The sequence below is a fragment of the Aspergillus ochraceoroseus genome (genome assembly GCF_002846915.1).
Source record: "Aspergillus ochraceoroseus IBT 24754 chromosome Unknown P175scaffold_3, whole genome shotgun sequence".
NCBI lineage: Eukaryota > Fungi > Ascomycota > Eurotiomycetes > Eurotiales > Aspergillaceae > Aspergillus > Aspergillus ochraceoroseus.
Window position 1 is genome coordinate 770,545 of NW_024468478.1, and position 21,598 is coordinate 792,142.

Here is a 21,598-nt window from a genome sequence, read left to right on the forward strand (position 1 = left end):
GGCAGCGAGTGAAACCGGGAGAATCCCGCTCAGGAGGTGAGGTTGGTATTGGATCAAGCCTCTGGAACTAAAGGCTGCAAGTCAGAATTGAAGGTGCAGCACTGATTACGAATTCATCAAAACACAACTCTTCTCGGACTGTAGGAGGATACCTGGGATAATAACCCCTGCAGGATATGCAATAATGGTGGTCCCTGATGATCATCGAGATTGCGAATAAATAACATACCCGAAGCTCAAATCAACCAAGGATTACGTTGCCTGCTGTGCGCTTCAAGTCCCAAGATCTACATCCAGTATCATTAATGCTCGTGAAATGAATTAGGAGTGGTTAATCCCGAATACCGAGTTATAACGGTAAAGTCCATCATTCATGATATTGCAGCGGTTGGCCTGATTGGGAGATGCCGGATGATCTTATCCACTTAATTTCAACCAACCCTAACAACATACTTTGTATAGTTACAACTTAGCTACTAGATACGCTGTATACCAAGCACAGACTCTGATTTACAGAGTTTCTGCCATATCTCTTGTGGATTCATGGAAAACGGCCCAACTCTCTAGTTTCAGAACCGTCCCCCTAGTCCATCATTTCCGTAATTAAGCTGTCTCAAGTGGTCGGACATGGCTTGAATTCTAAATGAACTCCCTCAAAACAGAAGAAATCCAGAACAATATGGCGCGGCTTCACCTGTGGCCCTTCTCTCGATCATCCTGATTTACATGATTTACGTGATTTACATGATAGGCAGAATTTAATAATGGCTGCCCCACTATTATATATCAAAACCGGTGCGTGACTTATGACGAGTCCAGCATTTGTAGAGCCTCCCGTCCGCCCACATAACGCCCAAGTGTGGAGTGCGTACGCCGCCATGTAGTCCTATCGCCTTGCCTCCCCTTGCTATTCTTGAACAATACTTTGCATCATTTTTAGATATTGAGTCTGAGCCTGATCGTCCGCCTCTTCTGACCCTGCTATGATGTCAACGACTCACAGCTTCAGGTGGCCAAATTGCGTGCGTGTCCTGTTTTGTTACACCACCAACAATGTTCCACCATATGGTTGGTTCAAGTTGTTATCTGGGACCGTTGCCAACGTACGGGGGTTTACTCTCCATGGCTCAAGAATCTTAGTAAGTTACTCTTCACAATCACCCACGCGGCTTGATCCAGGCACACACCACCACCACCACCACCACCACCACCACCAGAGCCAGAGCCAGAGCCAGAGCCAGAGCCAGAACCCAGCCTAGATAGGTACTCCAACGGCACGGCCGACTAGTCCCAAAGTCTTTTCTCTCCCTATACCTTTGTACAACTCAGTCACGGATCCAGCAGGGCCTGAGCTGTGCTGCCGAGGATGACGGTGAGACCGGCGACAACGCAGGGACCAATACTTAATTCTGCAGAGAGAGGATAACGGGAACAGGGAAATTGGAATCCTGCACTCTGCCCTCACCGTCACACCCGGGGAAAATGCGATAGCCGACCCGGCGGATGTATGTGTCCTTTTGGTTTGTCTGGGATTACTTACAGTGTAATTAGGGATTTCTACGGCGATATTTCGAAGAACTTGAATACTTTGGCCTGGCACGCCGTCCTGGTATAGATCTTGCAAATTCATTCACCCGGAAATAGTCTAGAAGGATCCGAAACTGGAGCCAGTCCAGTACCTAGGTACAGTACGGAGTAGAAGGCTAGAATACTCTAACACGTTCGGGGTGATGATAAAAAAAAAAAAAGGCCGGAACCCAGAGGTTGACTATACCTGGTACTAGTGGATCCGAGCTTATATTTTCTTCTTCTTCTTCTTCTTCCTTGTCAGGCGAACTGTTTAGCTGGAATTTGACCAAATCGCAGAATTCTTTTTTTTTTTTTTTTTTTTTTTTTTTTTTTTCCTCCCGAGTCTACCTGTCTATGATACAAATCCCGTAATCTCAAGCCAGTACTCCGTATCCTACCGGGAAATTTGTTGATATCTTATCATTGACAGTAAATCCCGGGTTATCCACATCCATACGTCTTCCATTTACATTGTTAAGTCTACGGACGGAGTACTCTGTACGGGAACAGACATTCTAGGAAGTATGCACATGCTGAATCGGCGGGAAAATGTCCAATTCGCTGTCTCCTTGTATTGCTCTGGACCAGATAGATATTACTACGCTACAGTTAGTTAACTAGGGCATTTTCATGACTCAATGACTCGAACCGCGCCACAGAGAATCTAGACAAGTCTCTACCTAGGTAGTCAACCCTAGTCCATCCGAGGAACTGTACTCCGTACCTAGGCCAGGTAGACTTACCGGGCCCTGGTACTGTAGTCACTAGTGAAGAGAAGAGAGTAAAAATAGACAAAACAGGAACACAACAGTTCGATCCGTATACACTGGAGGGTATCCCTATCTCCTATATCTAGGTCGCTAGATTGTTCTTAGCGGAGTCAACTTGCAAATGTACAGAGATAGATCTGTCACTCAAGTCTCCATTTCTAATATCCCAGCCCCTTTCCTTGGTTTCAGATTGCGCGTGGTGGTATACAATATGCCAGGGTCGGTTTTGTTCACTCACCGGTGCATACTCGGTAGTGCACGGCGTAGGTACTTAGTAGATTACGGATAGATACTTTGCTGCCCAAGGGGTAACCAAGTGGATCTCCTCCTACCTTACGCTATCTATCCCAGTATCAAAAATCACTCGGGAAAATACTACTACCTATAGCAAGGAGAGTGAGACTCCGACCGAGTGAACCGTGAACTCGGAGAACACTTGCCTACCTAGGAATCCCGTCCACTAGCCATCATCACATCATCACTATCAGAATCACGGACGAGCTCGCAGTTCGCTAGTTGAACCCTGACTTGTCACTGAACTAACTACCAGTACGGAGTACCAGGTCCTAGTTAGTTATCCGGAGTACGGCATCTACTTCTAGTACATACTTACCCACATGGAAGAAGCCGAGAATGTAATTGGTTTTGTGGAATATTTACTTTTTTTTCATTCATGTACCTTATTAGCTCTCCACACGCCCCTCTTCAAGATTCTTCTTTTTTTTTTTTTTTTTTTTTTTTTTTTTTTTTTTTTTCTTGTGGTTATCGCGCTATCTGGATGCAATTGAGATCTAGAACAAAATCCACTCTTGTCTCGCGTGATATCTCGAATTTTTTTTACCACCAACCTTAAACCCTCCACTAGTTAGTTAGTTGGTTACTTGCACGATAGCTAGTTAGTTAGGTAGATCAGAGGTGGCGTTCACCGCTACATATTATTATAATTGTAACTACTCGTTATCTCTTCCTGTACGGAGTACGCATCAAGTATGCAGATACCAGATACCGGATACGACTGCCACCTTACCACCTCCTGATAAATTCAATGCGACTTGATGGATTCAATTCCAGATAGAGTCTCTCTCTCTCTCTCTGTAGAATTGATTTGAATTGATTGATTGGATTAGCCTTTGTTTGTGGCGCTGCTTAGGTACAATAGTTAACCACTAACTAGTTAGTTAGTCTGATATACATATATATATCTATATCTATGTACAGAGTATAGCACTGATGTAATTCTCTTAAGAGGTAATCTTAACTGAGTTTACAATTCACACATATATAAAGATAGCTAGATAATTCACATCTGGGATTACAACCTTGTACAGACAGAACAACCCATGCGAAGCTCATCAACTTCATCCTCCTAATAACACCCCAACTCCATTGCTTGTATGCCGTAGAATTCAAACCAACTCAAGTCAAACCAAGTACTCACACCACCAGCCAGCCAACATCAGCCCAAAAAAAAAAAGAGAAACAATGGGAAAAAGAAGAATATAACGAAATCAAGGAAGAAAAGCCCAGGAAAGATCCTCTTGGTTGGTTATATAGCTGCTGAGCTACAGGTCATTCACCGCCTCTCGACTCGGCTTAATGCACCAAGAATCAAGCCGAGATCCTCCTTAGGTCGTGGCCGCAGAGCAACGGTCTCTTTCTGGCCTTCTTGGTCTCCGGCGATCGCGAGTCGTCGGAGGGCCTTTCGTGTATCTCGTTCTTCCAGTCGCTTGGCGCAGATCTGTAAGATCTGCGCTGAGACCGTATCGGACAGCGATCGGTATAATTCGATGTCGTGGACTCCGGCAGCGAGTGAGTCAAGCATTGGTGCTAGCCGGTTTGTGATGCGGGACAGACGCGTGGATACGACTGAGGGTGTGATTGGAGGGAGGTGGTTGGATTCAGCGGATTGCTCGGGTTCTTGGGATTGTGTGTCCTTTCGATATCGTTTGGCTGTCTCTGGGTCTATGGACGCAAGGATCTTTTGCTGTGAGGGATTTAATGCGGATAGATCAATGGGCTCATCAAGCAAGCCCGGCGTCGGTTCGGAGTCGGGCTTGGATTGCCCCTTGGGCATCTGCTCTTTCTGCTTGCGTGCTGGGTTGACCCTGGGTATTGAAGGAGGTCGCAGAAGTGCGTTAAGTGCTTGTCTCTCCTTTTGTAGCCTAGAGACTGTTAGTCGATTCCAAATGACACCCGGCGAAACTTACTTGTGGATTTGCTCCTCCAGTTCCTTGATCTTTTCTTGATTTTGTATGTTCTTCGGGTTTTCCTTCTTCACAACGAGAGTCGGAGGGCTTGTATCTTCTCTCCCAAACCAGTTGGAAAGCTCAGAGTTGCTGGAAAATTCCTTAAGCAGTTCTTCCTGGATCACACGTGCTAATTCGGTCAGTTTGGACCTAATTGACCCAATTAAGTGCATAGTTCACATACCTGCGAGACGGGCGCTCTCATCCTCTGAGCGCGAGCCTGAGGGCTTATCCCCCATTGCTCGTGTCGCGCACCAAATCAGAAGCTGCCTCATTCTTCGTGGCTCTGGTAGACCATCATTCGCAATGTGCTTATAGAAATCTGCTGTATCTACTTTCTTATGCGGCAATGCTGTATATCGCAGTCAGTTCTCAATCCTATACAGGCGAAGATCTCTCCCTCACCATTTGAAGCCCCGGAATCAATGAGCGAACTGGCTCTCCGTCCTCGCATGCCTAGACTGCTGCGCCTATTCCCCTTCGCTGACTTCGCTCCTCGCATCTCCTTGTTACGCTGTATAACCGGGGTGTCCGCTAGGGGCAGGGCAATTGTAGATGTCCCAGTGTGTTGCGGCTCCGGAGATACAAAGCCGTTGGTTTTCTCTTCATGCGACTTGCTCGGCCTGCCTTTCTTCCTCTTCCTCTCTGTCGGCACATGTTCGCCAGATTCTCGTTTTCGCGTTGAGCGCGTGCTCCTTTCCGGCTGTGGTTCTGGTTCTGGTTCAGCTTCAGCTTCAGCTTCAGGTGCAGTTGATTTCGTGCTTCCCCGCTTCTGCCTTTTCCCTGTACCCTCAGCTGCCGTCTGCTTACACACCGTTACGCTCTCCGATTTCTGCTCCTCCGACCGTTTCTTCGGCGGGCGGCCTCTCCTTGGGGATTGCTGACGAGCTTGATTCTCTGGCGCTGGTATCGGCGACTCAGGAATAACATCTTTCGATCCTTTTGCTTTCTTTGTCGTAATACGTGAGAACTGAAACCCTTCCACATCTTCATTGTAAAAGTCTATAAAAGCAGCAAGCAAGTGAAATTAGTTACGTTGCAATTTTCATGCGCCCCTTTAGAAAGAAGAAGAAGAAGAAGAAGAAGAAGAAGAAGAAGAAGAAAATAATTATTGAGAAGTAACTCACCAGCTTTCCGCTTCTTCTCTGCCCCATTCACATTCTCCTCATTCCCACCTTGCCTCTCTACACTTGCTTTCGACCTCCTCCCTCTTCCCGTATGAGTTCCTCCAGGCGCGGCGGACGGCGGATGACGCGCCCGCGCCTGGGACGTTGCCATATCAAGTACCCTCAGAGGTTCGCGACGCTTCGTCTGAGTCGTGGACGTGGAAGTGGCTAAAACAGTGACGGTCATGTCAGGACCGAGACACGGCGCGGAGAGAATCGTTATCGATGTGTGTGAGAGAAAATATGAGCCCAGAAAAAACTGCTAGAAATAGCCGATCGACTCCCCTCACGGATTCTCACTCGCTGCCTTAAATGCGAAAGGAGACAACAATTGTACGAAGAGAGATTTTGATTCAAGTCGCTATTGCTAAGATTGGTTGGGGTTTCCTCTCGCCTCGCGCCGTGAAGAATCTTTCGCAGATTTGGCGATGTGATGTGATGTGATGTGATGTGTTGGCGGTCTAATTCCAGGGGACAGTCGAGTCGAATCCCAACCAAACAATGTACCCGCCAGGGGACTGATCGCGAAAAAAAAAAAAGGCTCCTCCTGCGTAGCGTATCTGTATTTCCGTTCGAATCCAGTTCTGGTTCAATCGTTTTCCACGGTCGCGACTGCGTCAGAGTTGATGCTTTGGTCGTTAACGGGAGTAATAATGGGGGCTTTCGCTCGGCGTGTGTCGGTCGCGCTTTCAACAACCCACCAAGGCAAAACTGCAATTGAGGGCGGCTGTTCGAAGATGGCAGAATAGAATCCTGCGCAGACTGGCGGATCTCTAAAAGTCACTCCTTGCGCAACAGGATCTCAAAGCAAGTCGTTGGGGTTGACTTTTCTGAGGGGGGGATTTGCTTCAAGTCGCCCGCAGCACGCGGTTGTTTTGGTCGTGGCGCGTGGGGACGGCGCTAGTCTGCTTTTGGAGACACCGGTTCTTTTTTCTAATTTATATACTCTGTAACTATAGTTATAGTAAGGTGGACAGACAATAAAAACCTTTATTTGAATAGTTATACATAATTCCTTATAAACACACATCATGTAATATATGCTACCTTCAAGTCTATGTATGCATGGATAGCCGCAGTACCCTCCAAAACTAGCATGGGACATGGGCACAGTCCCCAATAGCAGCCTTTTGTAATTTGCTAGTTATATGCTACGAAAGGCGCCGGCCGGGCCTTGAAAAGTCATCCCATAACGCCATAAAGCAGTGTATCCCCTTTCTCGCTACATGATAGTAAAACCCAGGCCGTATTCACAGCTGGGGGGAGGTGCTGGGGGGAGGTGCTAAGCTGCCCTCGATTCTGCGCCTGGCAGCCTGCAAATCTTCAAAACTGACATTTTCCGGTTTCTTCGGTAGGTCAGGCTCATACTCGGGGATTTCAGGGCTGTGTCCCACTGACATACCCACTCGGACCTGATAATGAAAGTTAGCCTGGGTCAAAGTCATGCGCTAGGAACAGCAAGGGGGTTCAAGCTGCTTTGCTTACCAAAGTTTCCAAACGCCCTCTTGAGTTATCCGCCAGATCACTGTCGAAGTTGATTACCCCTTCTTCAAAGAGAAGTAGAATGGTACTTCCACCAAACTTAAAGTATCCGAGCTCCTCCGCCCGAGAAACCTTCTCTCCTGTCTTGCGCGTAATGACGGTGCTTCCGACCATCATGGCACCCACACAAACCACCATGACGCGTCCATGGGCAACCGAATCAATCGGAACAAGAACTCTCACATTCTCGCCATACACATCTAGTGCAGAGCGAATGGCCATCGGGTTCACTGTATAGTATTCTCCTTCGATGGTCTTCGGGGCTCCCACGATTCCATCAACGGGAATATGGAACCGATGGTAATCCTGGGGCGCAAGGCGGAAGATTCCCAAGGCTCCGTTTTGGTAACGTGAAACGTCTTCCGGGTAAGCATCTCCAAGGAGTCTCTTGATGGAGAACTCCCTTCCCTTGACCCAGATACCGGTTGCTTCATCAATCCGATCAAACACAACAGTTCGGCAATCGGCAGGGGAAACGACAATCCTGGGCTCATCCGGAGCCGAGCAAGGCCGGGCACCGGGCTTTAGTGCGCGGTAGAAGAATTCATTGAAATTCCTAAACTGATCCAGAGGTAGCAAGACCTCTGTTAGATCTAGTTGGTGGAAGTTGATAAAGTCCCGAATCTGGCTGGCAGAGTCTGGATCATCGTACTTCCTTCCCTGTTTGATACTAAGCGACTTGAGAATTTTGCGAACTATACACCCTTGTTAGCTTCGAGGAAAACCAAATGCTTCACGAAATAAATACTTCTCTTCTTCTCCATTTCCCGGCTCTTGAGACCCTTATATAGAAGACGAATACCGAGACGAACGTAGACACTCATTCGCTCTTCATTGATCTGTCCAGTGATACGGTCTTGGACAAGAATATTCGCCGAGTTCGCACCTAGCTTATAGCCACCGTAAGAAATCTTGGTGATGACTTTGGTATACCACTTGCGTTGTGCCTGGCTGGAGGTCACAAAGCCGCCCATGACGAGATTATCGACCTGTCGCCAATCCTGGCTGGCACAGGTAGCTATATGTGTGATAATATCTGCATCAGAGCGTTTAGAAAGTCGGGGCTGATGGCAAAGAGGACATTCTCGAAGTTCAATGACATGCTCTTCGCCGCCTTCATCGCCTAGGTCGTCCGGACGAAGGTCCTCGTCGTTCGAAGAGAGCTGGTCCATTGAAAACAATGTCGGGGCGGAAGTTGCCTGATGGGTTGGTAGAGAGGTGCCGATTTCAAATGCGAGGTCATCACCACTTGATTGATCCTCACTTTCTTGGCTACCTGTTGATGGAGTCGGTGAAGTTTTCTTGCCCATCGTTCTTTGGTCTTTTTGTAGCGCCTGGAGGGTATCTTCAAGACACATAACAACTTGGTCAAAGGTTAGGCTTTGGATGTCAGTTGATTCGTTCTCTAAAGCAAAGCGGTCGAAGAAACTATCGATCGTAGACTCCTTCAAAGTTGATCCGAGGGTATCCAGCATCGTGGTCAGCTCAACCTTGTCGATGCGACCGCTGTCATCCGCGTCGTATTGACGCAGCATCAACCTCCAGAACTGTTGTCGCAATGCACGGTACGGCATGTATTTGGCTTTGACGATAATTTGCGGGGAGTGTTTATCTTCCCATCTTTCCTTGTTCTTCAGGACCAAGGGAATTGTATACAACCGAAGGCCATCTGACTCATAAGAAACCGGTTTAATCGCAGTATTCACTGCTGTAGGCGCACTTGAGATGCTGCTACTTGCACCTTCATCTGGAATAGCTAACGAAGGGAGTGTACCTAGGGGATCCTGTTGCACTAGGGCAGATAAGGAGGCGGCAGAACTCCTGGATCTCATGCTTGGCCGCGATAGTTTTGATAAGCTGGTTGATGAGGGGGATGGGCTAATCTCGATTTTGACATCGGATTTTGCGATGGGAGCGGGCTCCTCGGGGGTTGGTGGATCAAGAGACGGCTCTAAGAATTTATACAGGCCAGTCTCTGGGTCGGCTTCAGGAGCAGCTTGGATAAGAGTTTGAAGCGGGAATCCTGCAGAAGCAACGAAATCATTGCCTGAGAATTTGTCCCTATCCATAACGGTAAAACTCATTGTGTACAACTGCTCATGTTTCATAACTTGGAAGACCATTTTCTCGTGATATACTGGGTTCAGGTTGTGGCGCACAACCGGTGTTCTCAAAGTCTTGCGTCCTAGCGAGGTGACGACGAACGGATCCATATCAAAGGAGGTACGAGTGACTGCAACTGATTAGCTTCTGCAAGTGTTCAAGGGAACAAACAGGGGGATTTTTTTTTTTACCATTTCGCTCAGGTGGGAGATCAGTCACCTTGACGATTTCCATAAACACAATACCTTGGACACCATTTCCGGCGCCCGAGAACTGATATGCCCTCGCCGCCAATGACTTGCGCTTCAGACGCTTCAACCGTAGCCTTCTCCTCCGCTTTTCCACGATCTCCGGCTTTGTTGGATCATCCGTCTCATCGGATGTCTCTTCGTCTCGCTCACCAGATTCCTCTAGATTTGACGAGACAGGAGGGAAGTAATCGTCCTCTTCTCCGGCGCAAACGAGGCTTTTGAACTTGGAGTATATTTCTGCAGACGATGTAGTCGGGGTTGTCGGGTCCAATAACGAAAATTGTAGGAGAATTTCTCCCGAAATGTTGCTATCCTTCTTCTTGGTCGGTTTTCGATTCGATTTCAGGGTGTACCATTTTGGCTACCAACAATTATGAGCTCATTGGTCCCAGCAGGTATATCAAAAGACCGCGGATACGCACCTGTTGCTGGATGTTTCCATCCGAAAATATGTCCTCCAATGCAATGTCAAACTCGCCCAGGTAATCTTTGCCAAATCGGTCATGGTCCCAGCAGATACATTCAAGTAGTGGAACACCGACGACTGGCATTTCAAAAGTCACGTTCCATTCCGGGTTTAATGTTTTAAATATCGTGGGGGTTGATTGTCGGGCATCCCCAAGGGTAACTATCAGGTACTGAGAGTGAGGTCGTTAGTTTTATCGTTCACTGTCAATGCCGCTGCTTGTCTCTTTTGGGTTCGGTTTTCGCATCTCTTGTCCTTCTAATTGGATCCTCTCACTCAGGGGATGCTTACTGGGTCGCTTGTGCCTCCTCGGTCTTTCGCCGCCAGATTCCTCCCCTAAAATGATAATGAGATACACGAACAAGAAACTACGGTCGGAGAGCTCCAAATGAGCTGAGCTGTTCAGCGCGCGGTTGCCCATGCTACTCACCTTTATGACGGAAACTTTTAGAATCAACGACTTCAGGTCCGGAGACCTCATGGGACTGGTGCTTCGACTCTGACCTGGTGTGGAAGCATTGCTTCTCGTGCTCAAATGCGAGCTGAGACGTTGGGGCAATGGAAGCCGCACCATGATGGCCGTCGTCGGGAAGTGCGGGGGGGAAACAGGTTGGACGGAGCCCGGCGGACGAGCGTGGCGACAACGAGGAGGGCAAATCAACACCTGGAGGAGAAACCTGAGGAAAGAAAAGATTTCTGAAATAAGCTGGAGATAGAATAGAATTTGGGGGAGGGGGGGAGGAAATTGGCGATAGAATGGCCTGTGCGCGTGCGTGGGCTGAAAGGCCCAGCGACGGAGAGAGGTCGCGGTGTGGTTGCCTCCCTTCGTGTCAAGTTGAAGGTGTCCGTCGATTTTCTCGTGCTGGAGTCGATCTAAGATCTGCCTTCGGGACGATCCAATAGAACCAAAAAATGAGAGTGTCTGCAGAACTGGAGAGAGAGGGGGAAGAAGGTTCACTGCTGCTACAATAGGACTAAAATAGATTTACAGGAAAAGATAAATTTCTTGAGAAGAGAAACTTAGAGCGAGCGAAGAAGGGAAGACGAGTTGGGCAATCGGCCACTTCTCCTATGTGTGGGTAGTCTAGTAGTCGTAGTGGTGAGCAGGGAAAGGAGACGCAACAGGAATCTAATAGTGGGGTTTTACGATGGGAATAAGGAAGTTAATAAGAATGGCTGTACGGAGTAGAGGATTATGATTATATTATTACTATTATTACTACTATTATTACTACTACACTGGATTCTTGGTGGTTGTTGGTATGGTGAGGCTTTTTTTTTTTCAACTAGACATAGCCTGGGGGCAGTGATTGACAGGTCTTATATGAACAATCTTACACTCATGATCTTATAGTAACTAACTAACTAACTAACTGGTCAGAAGTAATAATCATACTCTGACATCTCATCATCTACAGTAGTATACAGTCTTGGAACCTCTGGCTACTTTCACCACAACATGACTCAAGAAGCAACTGACTAGACGGGGCATTATTCATTGGCGCTTTTGAAAAACAGGGAACCTCCCTAAAGTTCTACCTAAAGAAGCATTGGTCGATCCACTCCGAACCAGACTCCCCATTAACTACTCAACTTCTTGATAAGCAAGAGTAACAGCAGAAACAGCAGAGCATGTAAAAAAAAACAAAAAAAAAACACCAAGACGAGAGGAAGTGGCTGCCTATTCTGCCAAGAAATGCTGTGGCTAGAGAGTATTATGTATTTTCCGCAGTTTATGTTGGACACAAATAGAATTCCATGCTTTTCCCCTTTCCTTCATTACTCCTCCTCTACGGAGTACTAGCTGCCGTCTAGCCTGGTAGGTATGTCCAGTATCCGGATCCTGTTGGGAGATTCGAAGCTTCGAGTAACGCCACCTCCGCACGAAAATCCCGCAGCTTGATTCTTCCCGTCTGCACCCGGACTGTCCAGTGCTATGAGGAGGACGTAGCGGGAAACTTCAATCTGGAGTAACCCTTTCAATATAGCATTTTATCAAATCAGTCCGTAGGGAGGAGTTTACAAACTTCCAGAGTATGTCCATCATGCGTTGCATGGAGTACTAGGTAGGTACGGAGTGTACCTACATACATCTTGTCTTGCATCATAGAGCAGTAGTGGACCCAGCGGAGTACATGTTCAACCAATCTCCGATATTCTTATTCATTGTCTCTTCCGACCGAACCTGGAGACTGGAGTAGATAATCAGACCGAAAAAAAAAAAAAAAGGGTTAGTCCTAGTAATATATATAAATCTGACGTCGACTCTGAGAGTACTATCTACTCACAGGAGGGATTGATACGGATGGATGCTGGGCCTGTCATTCCCTGCCCCGCACCGACTGCATTCGCGCTCGATCCACCTCGATATCGACGTTCATAACAATCCATCTGAAGCAAAGAGTTCGTTATTTAAATTGGAGCTGAGGACGGGAGGACACAAAGATTTTCAAATCAGGGCCGAAGAGGAGGGAAATGGGGCGGGAGAAGGGCCGGGCCTTTTCATGGTGCAAATTGTGCGCGGCAGAAAGAACCCACACTGGGATGATTTAAGGTCGCCTGGTCGACTCCATGGACCTGCAGAGTACTCAGTACCTTAGGTAGGTAGGATGATACCTAGGTCAAAATGCTGACGAATGAAATAAGACAATGTTTCACGGAATTAGTATTTAGCGTCAATTTATGGAATCATAGATAATTAAGTAATCATAGGTGAGGAGAGAGTCGTCATCCTCGAGACCGTCTAGACACCTCTTCCGCCTCCCTCCGGAGTGTCCTGTTTGAGCATGCCACTTTTCATCGCTCCGACCTCATGATTGATACCCGCATTCGATTTGCGCTCTTCTCCCGTGTCGCGGGCAAGGCAGGGTCTATGTATGGAGTGTTGATGGAGATAGCATGCATCTCTTAGGGCGTGTGCTAACTCCGAGTATTTATTGGATATGCCATTCCTCAGTCCGGCGAGTGAAATATGCACCACTGCGCAATTACAATACTATACTAAAAAAGAAAGGAAAGAGAGACAGACAGAAGGGGATATGTCGGATGGGTGGCATATGGAACACGTCAGCCTGAGAAAATACTAGAAGTAGCAATATCCCATTCTCAGTCCCTTCTTCGTTGATCTTCTCTGCCCCATACTTCGTCCATACTCTTTTTGCCGTTGGTTTCTGGTACCCTGAAATAAATGAAACCCCCAAAGATGCCGGCCATCACGGCAAAGAGCCAGTAAATCTTACCCCTGCCGCCCAAGGCATCATTTAACATCGGAAAGAACTGTGCCACAATAAAGGTGGCAGTCCAATTGGCAGCCAACGCCCAGCTCTGTGTGGCCCCCACGGCCTCCGGGCCGACGAGCTCAGAGGCCAAAATGAATGGTACAGGGCCCAAACCAACTGCAAACGAAGCAACAAAGAGTAGAACGGCGACTGCACATAGGGGTTTCATATTGAAATAGATCCCTACCGCGAGTAGGATAGAGTTGAATCCCATCCCGCTGATGCTGAGCAAAAGACAGGATTTTCGGCCAATCTTATCCGGCAACGGTGAACAAGCAAGGGTCATGATGAGATTGATGGCGGAGATCAGCACAGAAAGCAGTGCTGCTGTTGTGGGTAAAATACTCTGCAAAAGGGAGACACTGTACATGATAATGCTGTTAATACCCGTAAATTGCTGGGCGACCATGACTCCAACAACAGCAATGATGGCTGGGCGGTAATCAGGGTCCATGAACACCCGAGCCATGGTTATCGGAGGCTGTTTTGGGGGCAGGTTACTAGATGGGGGAGTGAGCAGCGACTGCTCTTCTCCAGCCTCGTCACTAGAGCTCGCGATTATTGCGCCTTCTAATTCTCCTCGAATATCGATATCTTTCCCGCGGATCCGCTGGAGTACACGACGGGCTAAATCTCCTTTCTGATGTTCTGCGAGCCAGGTAGGACTCTCTGGAACTAAAGTAAGACCAAGCAGCTCCATGGCTCCTATAATACCGGCAATTGCTAGTATAATTCTCCACATGCTTCCCTCACTGAAGAAATAACCTAATGTCTGGGTAAGCAGAATACCAACATTGGTCATAACCTGTGTGAAAGCGCCAAAGAAGCCCCTGGCGCTGGGAGGAGCGATCTCTGAAATGTAGATTGGGCCAACCACAATGGCTGCTCCCGATCCGACACCGGACAGAAGTCTACCAATGCTGAGTACCGGGATATTTGATGCCAGGGTCTCAGCCACGGGTCCCAAGATGAAGAAAAGAGTCGTGGCACGTAAAGCAAACGAACGTCCGTGTTTTGTCGAGACCGGCCCTGCCAGCAGAGCCCCCAAAAGACCACCCAGTGTGTAAATTGATGATACCAGGCCGAATTGGGATGGGGTCATGGGGATACATTGTGGTAAATTGACCGATATTTGGGGGGTGGAGGAATGTATGCTTTTGCGCTCGCAGGTAATCACGGCTTGGGGTGCATTCAGCTCGGCCTGTCATAAACCATGGTCAGTGATTATCAGGCCATCAGTCAGAGCTTACCAGCAGTAAAGATTTAAAGCTTACCAAGTGGTATCCGAACTGAAGTGGACCTAAGGTGGTGATAAACACGAGGTAGATGAGGTATGGTGTGACGTTCGATCGGGCCACGTCCCCCGTCGGCATAATGAAATCGGAACTCCTTGGACGTGGGGATGGTCCGTAGAAGCACTTTTGAATTGAATAGCTGTGACTCTAGACCTGTATCATACCTACCCTGAGCAGACTATTTATCGAGTATGGTTGATGGCTGTGGATGGTGAGATGACGTTGCAGAGAGACAGACCGCATCGGGATTAGATAACTCCGTCTTGCTGTTACCAAATTGTTCTATTCCGAATTAGGAAATATACCCTATTTGGAGGGCTTCATATATTTGACTTACACAGTACAGACTACAAAGTGCCCTATAACTACCTTAGGTAGGTAGTTAGTTAACTCAGAGTATAAATCTAGTATTAATAAATCGGAGCCTAACCAACCTAGCAGATCTAAAAAGGCAGCGAATCTAGGCTCCATGTCCACCGGGCTTTTCTAGCTAATGATTCTCAATCCCGCTACAGTTATTGTGTATATATACAGTTATGTATAGATGCATTTTCTTAACGACGGGAACTCAAGCACTGTTCTTAAACCACAGTATATCGACAATTGGCATTTCTACTGACTGTTATCCTATTAGACTATAAAGTAAGGCCAACTCCATATACCTTAAGCTATATATTTCCTCTTTTATCAGCTACCCATGTCTTAAAAGTACGCTTCCCTTTAATTTTTTCCTTTCAAAATTTACTAATCTTGTGTAAATACATCTCTTGAATCTACCTTATGAGATATTTTTTAATATTGTGGAAGCCCTGTCCTCAAACACACCAAAAAGGTGTATCTATCTCCTAGCTATTACGAACTCTCTCCAGCTCTCAGCCTCAATCTGAACCATCCCAACACACCAAATAATATATACAACTAATATGGACGTAGCTCAACCCCTCCAGGTCGGTCCAGAACTCATCCACTACATAGATATGCACACAACCGGCGAACTAATATGAATCATCTACTCAGGCTATCCCCAGTTAACTGGAACCCTCCTGCAACAAGGAGACCAAGCTAAAGAATAAATGATACGACCATACCTGCAAGCGTTTGGTGCTTGAGGCCCACAGATACAACACCATATACCTCACTATCCTGCGCTCAACCAGAATTATTTCCTCTAGATAATACAAACTTCTTTGAAGAACAATCTTGTCTAAGCCAAATAATTTGACCAATCCATCATGTTTTACTATCACCAATATGATATCATATACAAGAACTGCCAAAAAAGCCCTAAGCATGTGTGCCCCAAGAGGAAAAACTGCCCTAACCCTCAGCCAGCTCCTTAGGACTAGGGTACCACCAGCATTCCTGGACCATGTTACAAGTGTGTTAAGCATCATTAGCTTGTCCTTAGATGCTCTCATATGCCATTTCTGAGACTTGCTATAGCTGTTTGAAGGTTTGCCATCCATATTGAATTAGTATCTCAAAGAAGTTGTCAACAACATGAATAAGAAGTATAAAGGCGAATGCTTTTGTAAAAGAGGATTACTGGGAGTATTCCAGATCTATTCATGGGCGAGTATGGCAATGGCTTTTTTTGAGATAGCAAACATACATGCGGTATTAATATCATCTAAGATACTTGCAAAGCTAGTATAGTGACCATCCTAATATTGAAGAATTATTGATTTCAATTCTATACTTGTAAGATCTAGAAATAATTTTCCCTTAAGTTTCTGCTCTCTTTCTTCTTCAGAAAGATCTTTATAGGGTAATTAGCCTGTTGTCATCTCATAAAGAGCAGAGCCGTAATTCGATATGTCCTCTAGTAAAGGTTGCAGAATACTAGTAGCAGGTGAATTGTTAAATGGGCTAGTAAAATCACCAACCTTCAGGTCCAGAGATTGGTCAAGAAAAAAGTTTGTACAGCTCACATCACCATGATAGATTCTATTTGAATAAATAAATTATAATACTTCTGCTGCTTGTTGCGCCCAACAAAGCAAAGTAGACAAGGGAATTGAATATTGTGATTTTCTTAAAAATTGTCGTACCGGGCTGGGCTCTACATAATCCAGTAGAATACCATGGCTTGTACTACCACGGAATTTCAAGAGAGAGGATGGCCGTGGATATAATAAAAATTCTAAAAGCTGATGCATATATCTCCCTTTCACGATCACAATGGGCACATTCATCATCATCACCAAGGGGAAACTTGATAATATACTTATTTTTTGGGCCTAAGACTGCCATTCCACTTGTTCCACGTCCCTTGACATCCTGTAGGCTAATACCAGGTGGGAAAGAAAAGTCACTCGTAGTGTCCATCAGATCAGAAAAAATGATCGTAGCCGCAATTTCTGCGAAGGTAGGGAAAAAAATAGAGGTATGACCTTCTTGATGGAGTAAGTGCAGGTAATAGAGAAAAGGAAGAAAGGGGGCTGAGTGATATTGGATTTACTACCTAGGTCTGACTATCCTTCAGGGGTAGCCAATCTGTGGAGTATTTACTGGTTATTGATTTGTATGTAAATATTCCCCTCTCACCGTCTTTTCCTAAAGAACAGCCCAAGCCATCAGTTCATACCATCATTTATAGTAGAACCCCTAATAGATCCCATACTACTCCGTACAGATCACTAATTTAAGACCTTTAAGTCCTCGTATAAAGTGACTCTTAATCTCTGACTAGTACTGATAAATCAAGATACCCAGTTTTTTCCTATAGTGAATCTGGAAGAGTCCTCTGTAGTAAGGACAATGCTAGCTATTTAGTCAATACTAGCCTCAAATCCTCACTACGCTCGGCGGCTTGCATATTAGTATGATAGCTACTATATTAATGCAAGCATGGAAGTTAGAATTAAAATAGGTATTAAAGTAGATATTAAAGGAGGCACTAAAGTAGGCATTCAAGTAGTCCTTCAAGTAGGCATTCAAGTAGGCATTCAAGTAGGTATTAGCAGGTATTAAAGCAGGCATTCAAGTAAGTATTAAAGTAGGCATTCAAGTAGGCATTGAAGCAAGTATTAGCAGGCATTCAAGTAGGCATTCAAGTAGGCATTCAAGTAGGCATTCAAGTAGGCATTCAAGCAGGCATTCAAGTAGGCATATTAGCAGGCATTAAAGGAGGTATTAAAGTAGGCATTAAAGCAAGTATTAGCAGGCATCAAAGCAGGCATTAAAATAGGTATTGAAGCAGGTATTAGCAGGCATTCAAGTAGGTATTAAAGCAGGTATTAAAGCAGGCATTCAAGTAGGTATTAAAGCAAGTATTAGCAGGCATTCAAGTAGGCATTCAAGTAGGCATTCAAGTAGGCATTCAAGTAGGCATTCAAGTAGGCATTTAAGTAGGCATTCAAGTAGGCATTCAAGTAGGTATTGAAGCAGGCATTCAAGCAGGTATTAAAGCAAGTATTATGTAAAGCAGGTATTAGCAGGCATCAAAGCAGGCATCAAAGCAGGCATTAAAGAAGGTATTAAAGCAGGTATTAAAGCAGGTATTAAAGCAGGTATTAAAGCAGGTATTAAAGCAGGTATTAAAGCAGGTATTAGCAGGCATTCAAGTAGGCATTGAAGTAGGTATTAGCATAGTAATAACTTATAAAAGTAGATAATATAGGAATCTCTATAGCTAACAGGTTAAGCAACATCCCCAGGTTCTACAGCACGGAAAAGATGGCCCTGCGGGCCATAGTTCTTCCGAAGCGCGCGTAGAACTCAGCACGGTGTACGGGTCATACCACGGGTGTTTGAGGGGGACTTTCATATATTATTTAATAAGAAGGTCTAGGAGCAACTCCACGTATATCTCTAGATATAATCCGGGTATTTTTGTAGTTAGCGGGGATTCCGCCAATTGGCGATCCCTACAGGAACATAGTAATTCCGCTAGCAGTATCAAACAGACCTCGGGAGCTCTTTTTCTCCATCACCAAAAAGTGTTAGGTCGGATAGAGACGAAGTATCAGTTTACTGTAAATGACAATTCATCCCAAATTACTAGAGATAGATATGACTTGATACGTTGATACTAACTAGGTAATTATTGACCACCATAGATAAGCCTTACTTCGTATGCACGGAGTATTCTAGAGAACTCCGAAAAATCAAGTACCACTGCTACCTTACGGCAGTAAAGGGTCGGAGATACCTGGCCGAAATGCCTGGTTAGAACCCCTTTACACCCACCCCTTAATAGAGGCTGCGAGTGCTCAGGGATGGATTAGTCCAACCACTAAGGAGCAGTGTCTATTGTACCTAGGTAGTCCTTGGGGCCCCTAAAAAGCAAATCAACTTGCAGGCCCAAATGCTGACTAACCATGAACCAGCCTAAGAGAGCTGCAAAGGTCGATGTTACGAGCTTCATTCTCATCTACCACCAACCATCGTCTGTTTCTCTCATCCCCATCATTCATTCATCAATTTCCATTAGTTTATATTACTATTTATTCCTGCAGCTCTGACTACAATGTTTTAGCGGATATCCATTTCTCCGTGTCCTGTTCCGCGCGTCACTCTTGTTTCCATGGGCTCCGAGTGTCCTCCCGGCTCCTGATTGATAGCTAACCCATCGGCTGCCTCCACTTCTCCTCTCCACCACCACCTTCCTACCCTTTCTCTCGGTTCTCCATGAGTCTGACAAACCCGCCTTCCTCATCCGGCCCTTTAACTGCAACCTCCAGGCCCGCAGCGGCGACCGTCAGCCAGAGTCTCTCGCTCAAAAAGAGTCTGCAGGCCGCTGTCGATGGTAATACTGCTTAATATTATTATCCCCCCCCTTTCCCTTTCTCCTTCTGTTCTATTATTATCAAACCGTCTGTCTGTCTCGATTTTTATTTTATTTTATTTTTGCACTGTTCCGTCCTTTGCCACCCGCATCCCGCTGTTGGTCTCACCCATCCATATGTACACCGGTGAAAGAGGCCTCTGTCACTGCCTTTTCTATATATATGACCTTCTTGAACCCTTTGCTGGTGATTCTCGGGTTGCACCTATTTGACTGCCTGTTATTCTTTCATCATGCTTGGAAGGAATTTCCCGTTCTTCAATTCACTAGGCGGGTTTTATCCACGTGGTAATTGTTTCCTTTTTTTAGCTCTCATAGTCTGCCATAGCTTGAGAGACACCCAATATTGTTTTCTTTACTTTTTCTTTGTTGTTATAGTTCTTAGACCAGCCTCTTGGTTTTTTCCTTGCACTCTATAGTTTTCACTAATGTTTTTGGATTTCATTTAACCCATTACAATTGTCTGGCTAATCAATACTAACTATTTTCTCATGCAAAGATAGTCTAAGTTCAAGAAAATCAGGGACCGGATACACCAGCAAAGTCCGTGTACGAGACAAGTATCATATCGTCGGCTTTATTAGCAGTGGTACCTATGGTCGAGTCTACAAGGCTATTAGTAAAAATGGCCAAAAGGGTGAATTTGCAATCAAAAAGTTGGTACCTTAATGCAGCATTAGCCTAAGTACTAGTTTACTAGTTGCTAATAGTCTAAATAGGTTCAAACCCGACAAAGAGGGTGAGGTCATCCAATACACAGGGCTCTCTCAGTCTGCTATTCGGGAGATGGCTCTTTGCTCCGAGCTAGACCATCCAAATGTGGTTCAATTAGCAGAAATCATTCTAGAAGATAAGTGCATCTTCATGGTCTTTGAATACACAGAGCACGATCTTCTTCAGATTATCCATCACCATACTCAACCACAGCGACATCCTATACCGGCTCCTATGGTGAGGTCGATCTTGTTTCAGCTACTCAACGGCTTACTGTATCTTCACACAAATTGGGTTCTGCACCGAGATTTAAAGCCCGCAAATATCCTCGTGACATCCAGTGGGGCCATTCGTATTGGAGATTTGGGGCTTGCACGACTGTTTTACAAGCCACTGAATTCGCTTTTTTCCGGCGATAAGGTTGTTGTTACCATCTGGTACCGTGCCCCGGAATTGCTCATGGGTAGTCGGCACTATACTCCTGCTGTCGACCTTTGGGCTGTTGGTTGTATCTTTGCAGAACTACTATCTCTTCGTCCGATTTTCAAAGGAGAAGAAGCCAAAATGGACAGCAAGAAGACAGTTCCATTTCAACGAAATCAGATGATGAAGATTATCGATATCATGGGTTTACCTCATAAAGAGAATTGGCCTGGTATCGTCTCAATGCCTGAATATTCCCAACTTCAGTCCCTGGCTATGTCCCGTGCGCCCAATCATTTTAGCAGGTCATCGAATCTCGAAAGTTGGTACCAGAGTTGTCTGAAGAATGGTGGATATTCTTCGGCATCTAGCGTGGGGACTCCGGGTGCGGATGGCTTTGATCTGTTATCGCGTTTACTCGACTACGATCCAACCAAGAGAATCACTGCTAGCGAAGCTTTAGAGCATCCTTACTTCAAGAACGGTGGACCCATTCCATCTAATTGCTTCGCAGGATCGGAGGGCAAGTACCCCCACCGACGTGTTACTCAGGATGACAATGATATCCGATCCGGAAGCCTCCCAGGAACCAAACGAAGCGGACTTCCCGACGATAGTCTGATGGGCCGCGCTACGAAGCGCCTGAAGGAGTAATCCAATCGTGATTACTCTATTATGAATATTGCTTGCAGCATAATATATTTGCACCTAGGAGTTGCCATTTTGGGATTTCCATCACAGCATTGGTTTTGGCGTTTTCCATTTTTCCATGAACCAGATGTCCTATATACGACCAAACTTGTACAGTTCTTTGAGGATGAATATACTGTACTAACTTCATAAGGATCGATTGTTTTGATCATATTTATTTTCTTAAGCTGCCAATACTGAACAATCATGTGGAGTATCAAATGTAGATCTTGCACGGCATTAAATGTCCTTATCACAGGGCTACATCTCAAGAATCATGAATATATCAAGTCCAT

The 21,598-nt window shown here is 45.8% G+C and overlaps 5 protein-coding genes across 5 annotated transcripts; 1 reads left to right on the forward strand and 4 right to left on the reverse strand.

The window, feature by feature from the left end:
• Positions 1-3,912: 3,912 nt before the first annotated feature.
• Positions 3,913-5,938, reverse strand: P175DRAFT_0492176 (Mis12-Mtw1 family protein; the record flags this gene model as incomplete). The annotated part of the gene is made up of 5 exons (XM_040895875.1): positions 3,913-4,501; positions 4,547-4,715; positions 4,770-4,937; positions 4,991-5,587; positions 5,713-5,938. 5 exons carry the CDS (start codon positions 5,936-5,938, stop codon positions 3,913-3,915), a joined length of 1,749 nt encoding a protein of 582 aa, XP_040752904.1.
• Positions 5,939-6,739: 801 nt separating this feature from the next.
• Positions 6,740-10,687, reverse strand: P175DRAFT_0515642 (putative phosphatidylserine decarboxylase Psd2; the record flags this gene model as incomplete). The annotated part of the gene is made up of 6 exons (XM_040898868.1): positions 6,740-7,163; positions 7,237-7,988; positions 8,042-9,526; positions 9,588-10,008; positions 10,070-10,285; positions 10,472-10,687. The coding sequence occupies 6 exons, from the start codon at positions 10,685-10,687 to the stop codon at positions 7,002-7,004; spliced, it is 3,252 nt and encodes a 1,083-aa protein (XP_040752905.1). The 3' UTR covers positions 6,740-7,001.
• Positions 10,688-12,764: 2,077 nt separating this feature from the next.
• P175DRAFT_0476740 (putative MFS glucose transporter) lies at positions 12,765-14,764 on the reverse strand (the record flags this gene model as incomplete). Its single annotated transcript, XM_040895290.1, has 2 exons — positions 12,765-14,592; positions 14,666-14,764. The coding sequence occupies 2 exons, from the start codon at positions 14,762-14,764 to the stop codon at positions 13,219-13,221; spliced, it is 1,473 nt and encodes a 490-aa protein (XP_040752906.1). The 3' UTR covers positions 12,765-13,218.
• A 2,953-nt stretch (positions 14,765-17,717) lies between these two features.
• P175DRAFT_0500410 (uncharacterized protein) lies at positions 17,718-18,444 on the reverse strand (the record flags this gene model as incomplete). Its single annotated transcript, XM_040896949.1, has 3 exons — positions 17,718-17,837; positions 17,920-18,088; positions 18,257-18,444. Coding segments are annotated over 2 exons (183 nt in total), but the record flags the coding sequence as incomplete, so codon positions are not given.
• A 1,656-nt stretch (positions 18,445-20,100) lies between these two features.
• Positions 20,101-21,266, forward strand: ssn3 (cyclin-dependent serine/threonine protein kinase SSN3; the record flags this gene model as incomplete). The annotated part of the gene is made up of 2 exons (XM_040899283.1): positions 20,101-20,135; positions 20,195-21,266. The coding sequence occupies 2 exons, from the start codon at positions 20,101-20,103 to the stop codon at positions 21,264-21,266; spliced, it is 1,107 nt and encodes a 368-aa protein (XP_040752908.1).
• Between the last annotated feature and the right edge of the window lie 332 nt (positions 21,267-21,598).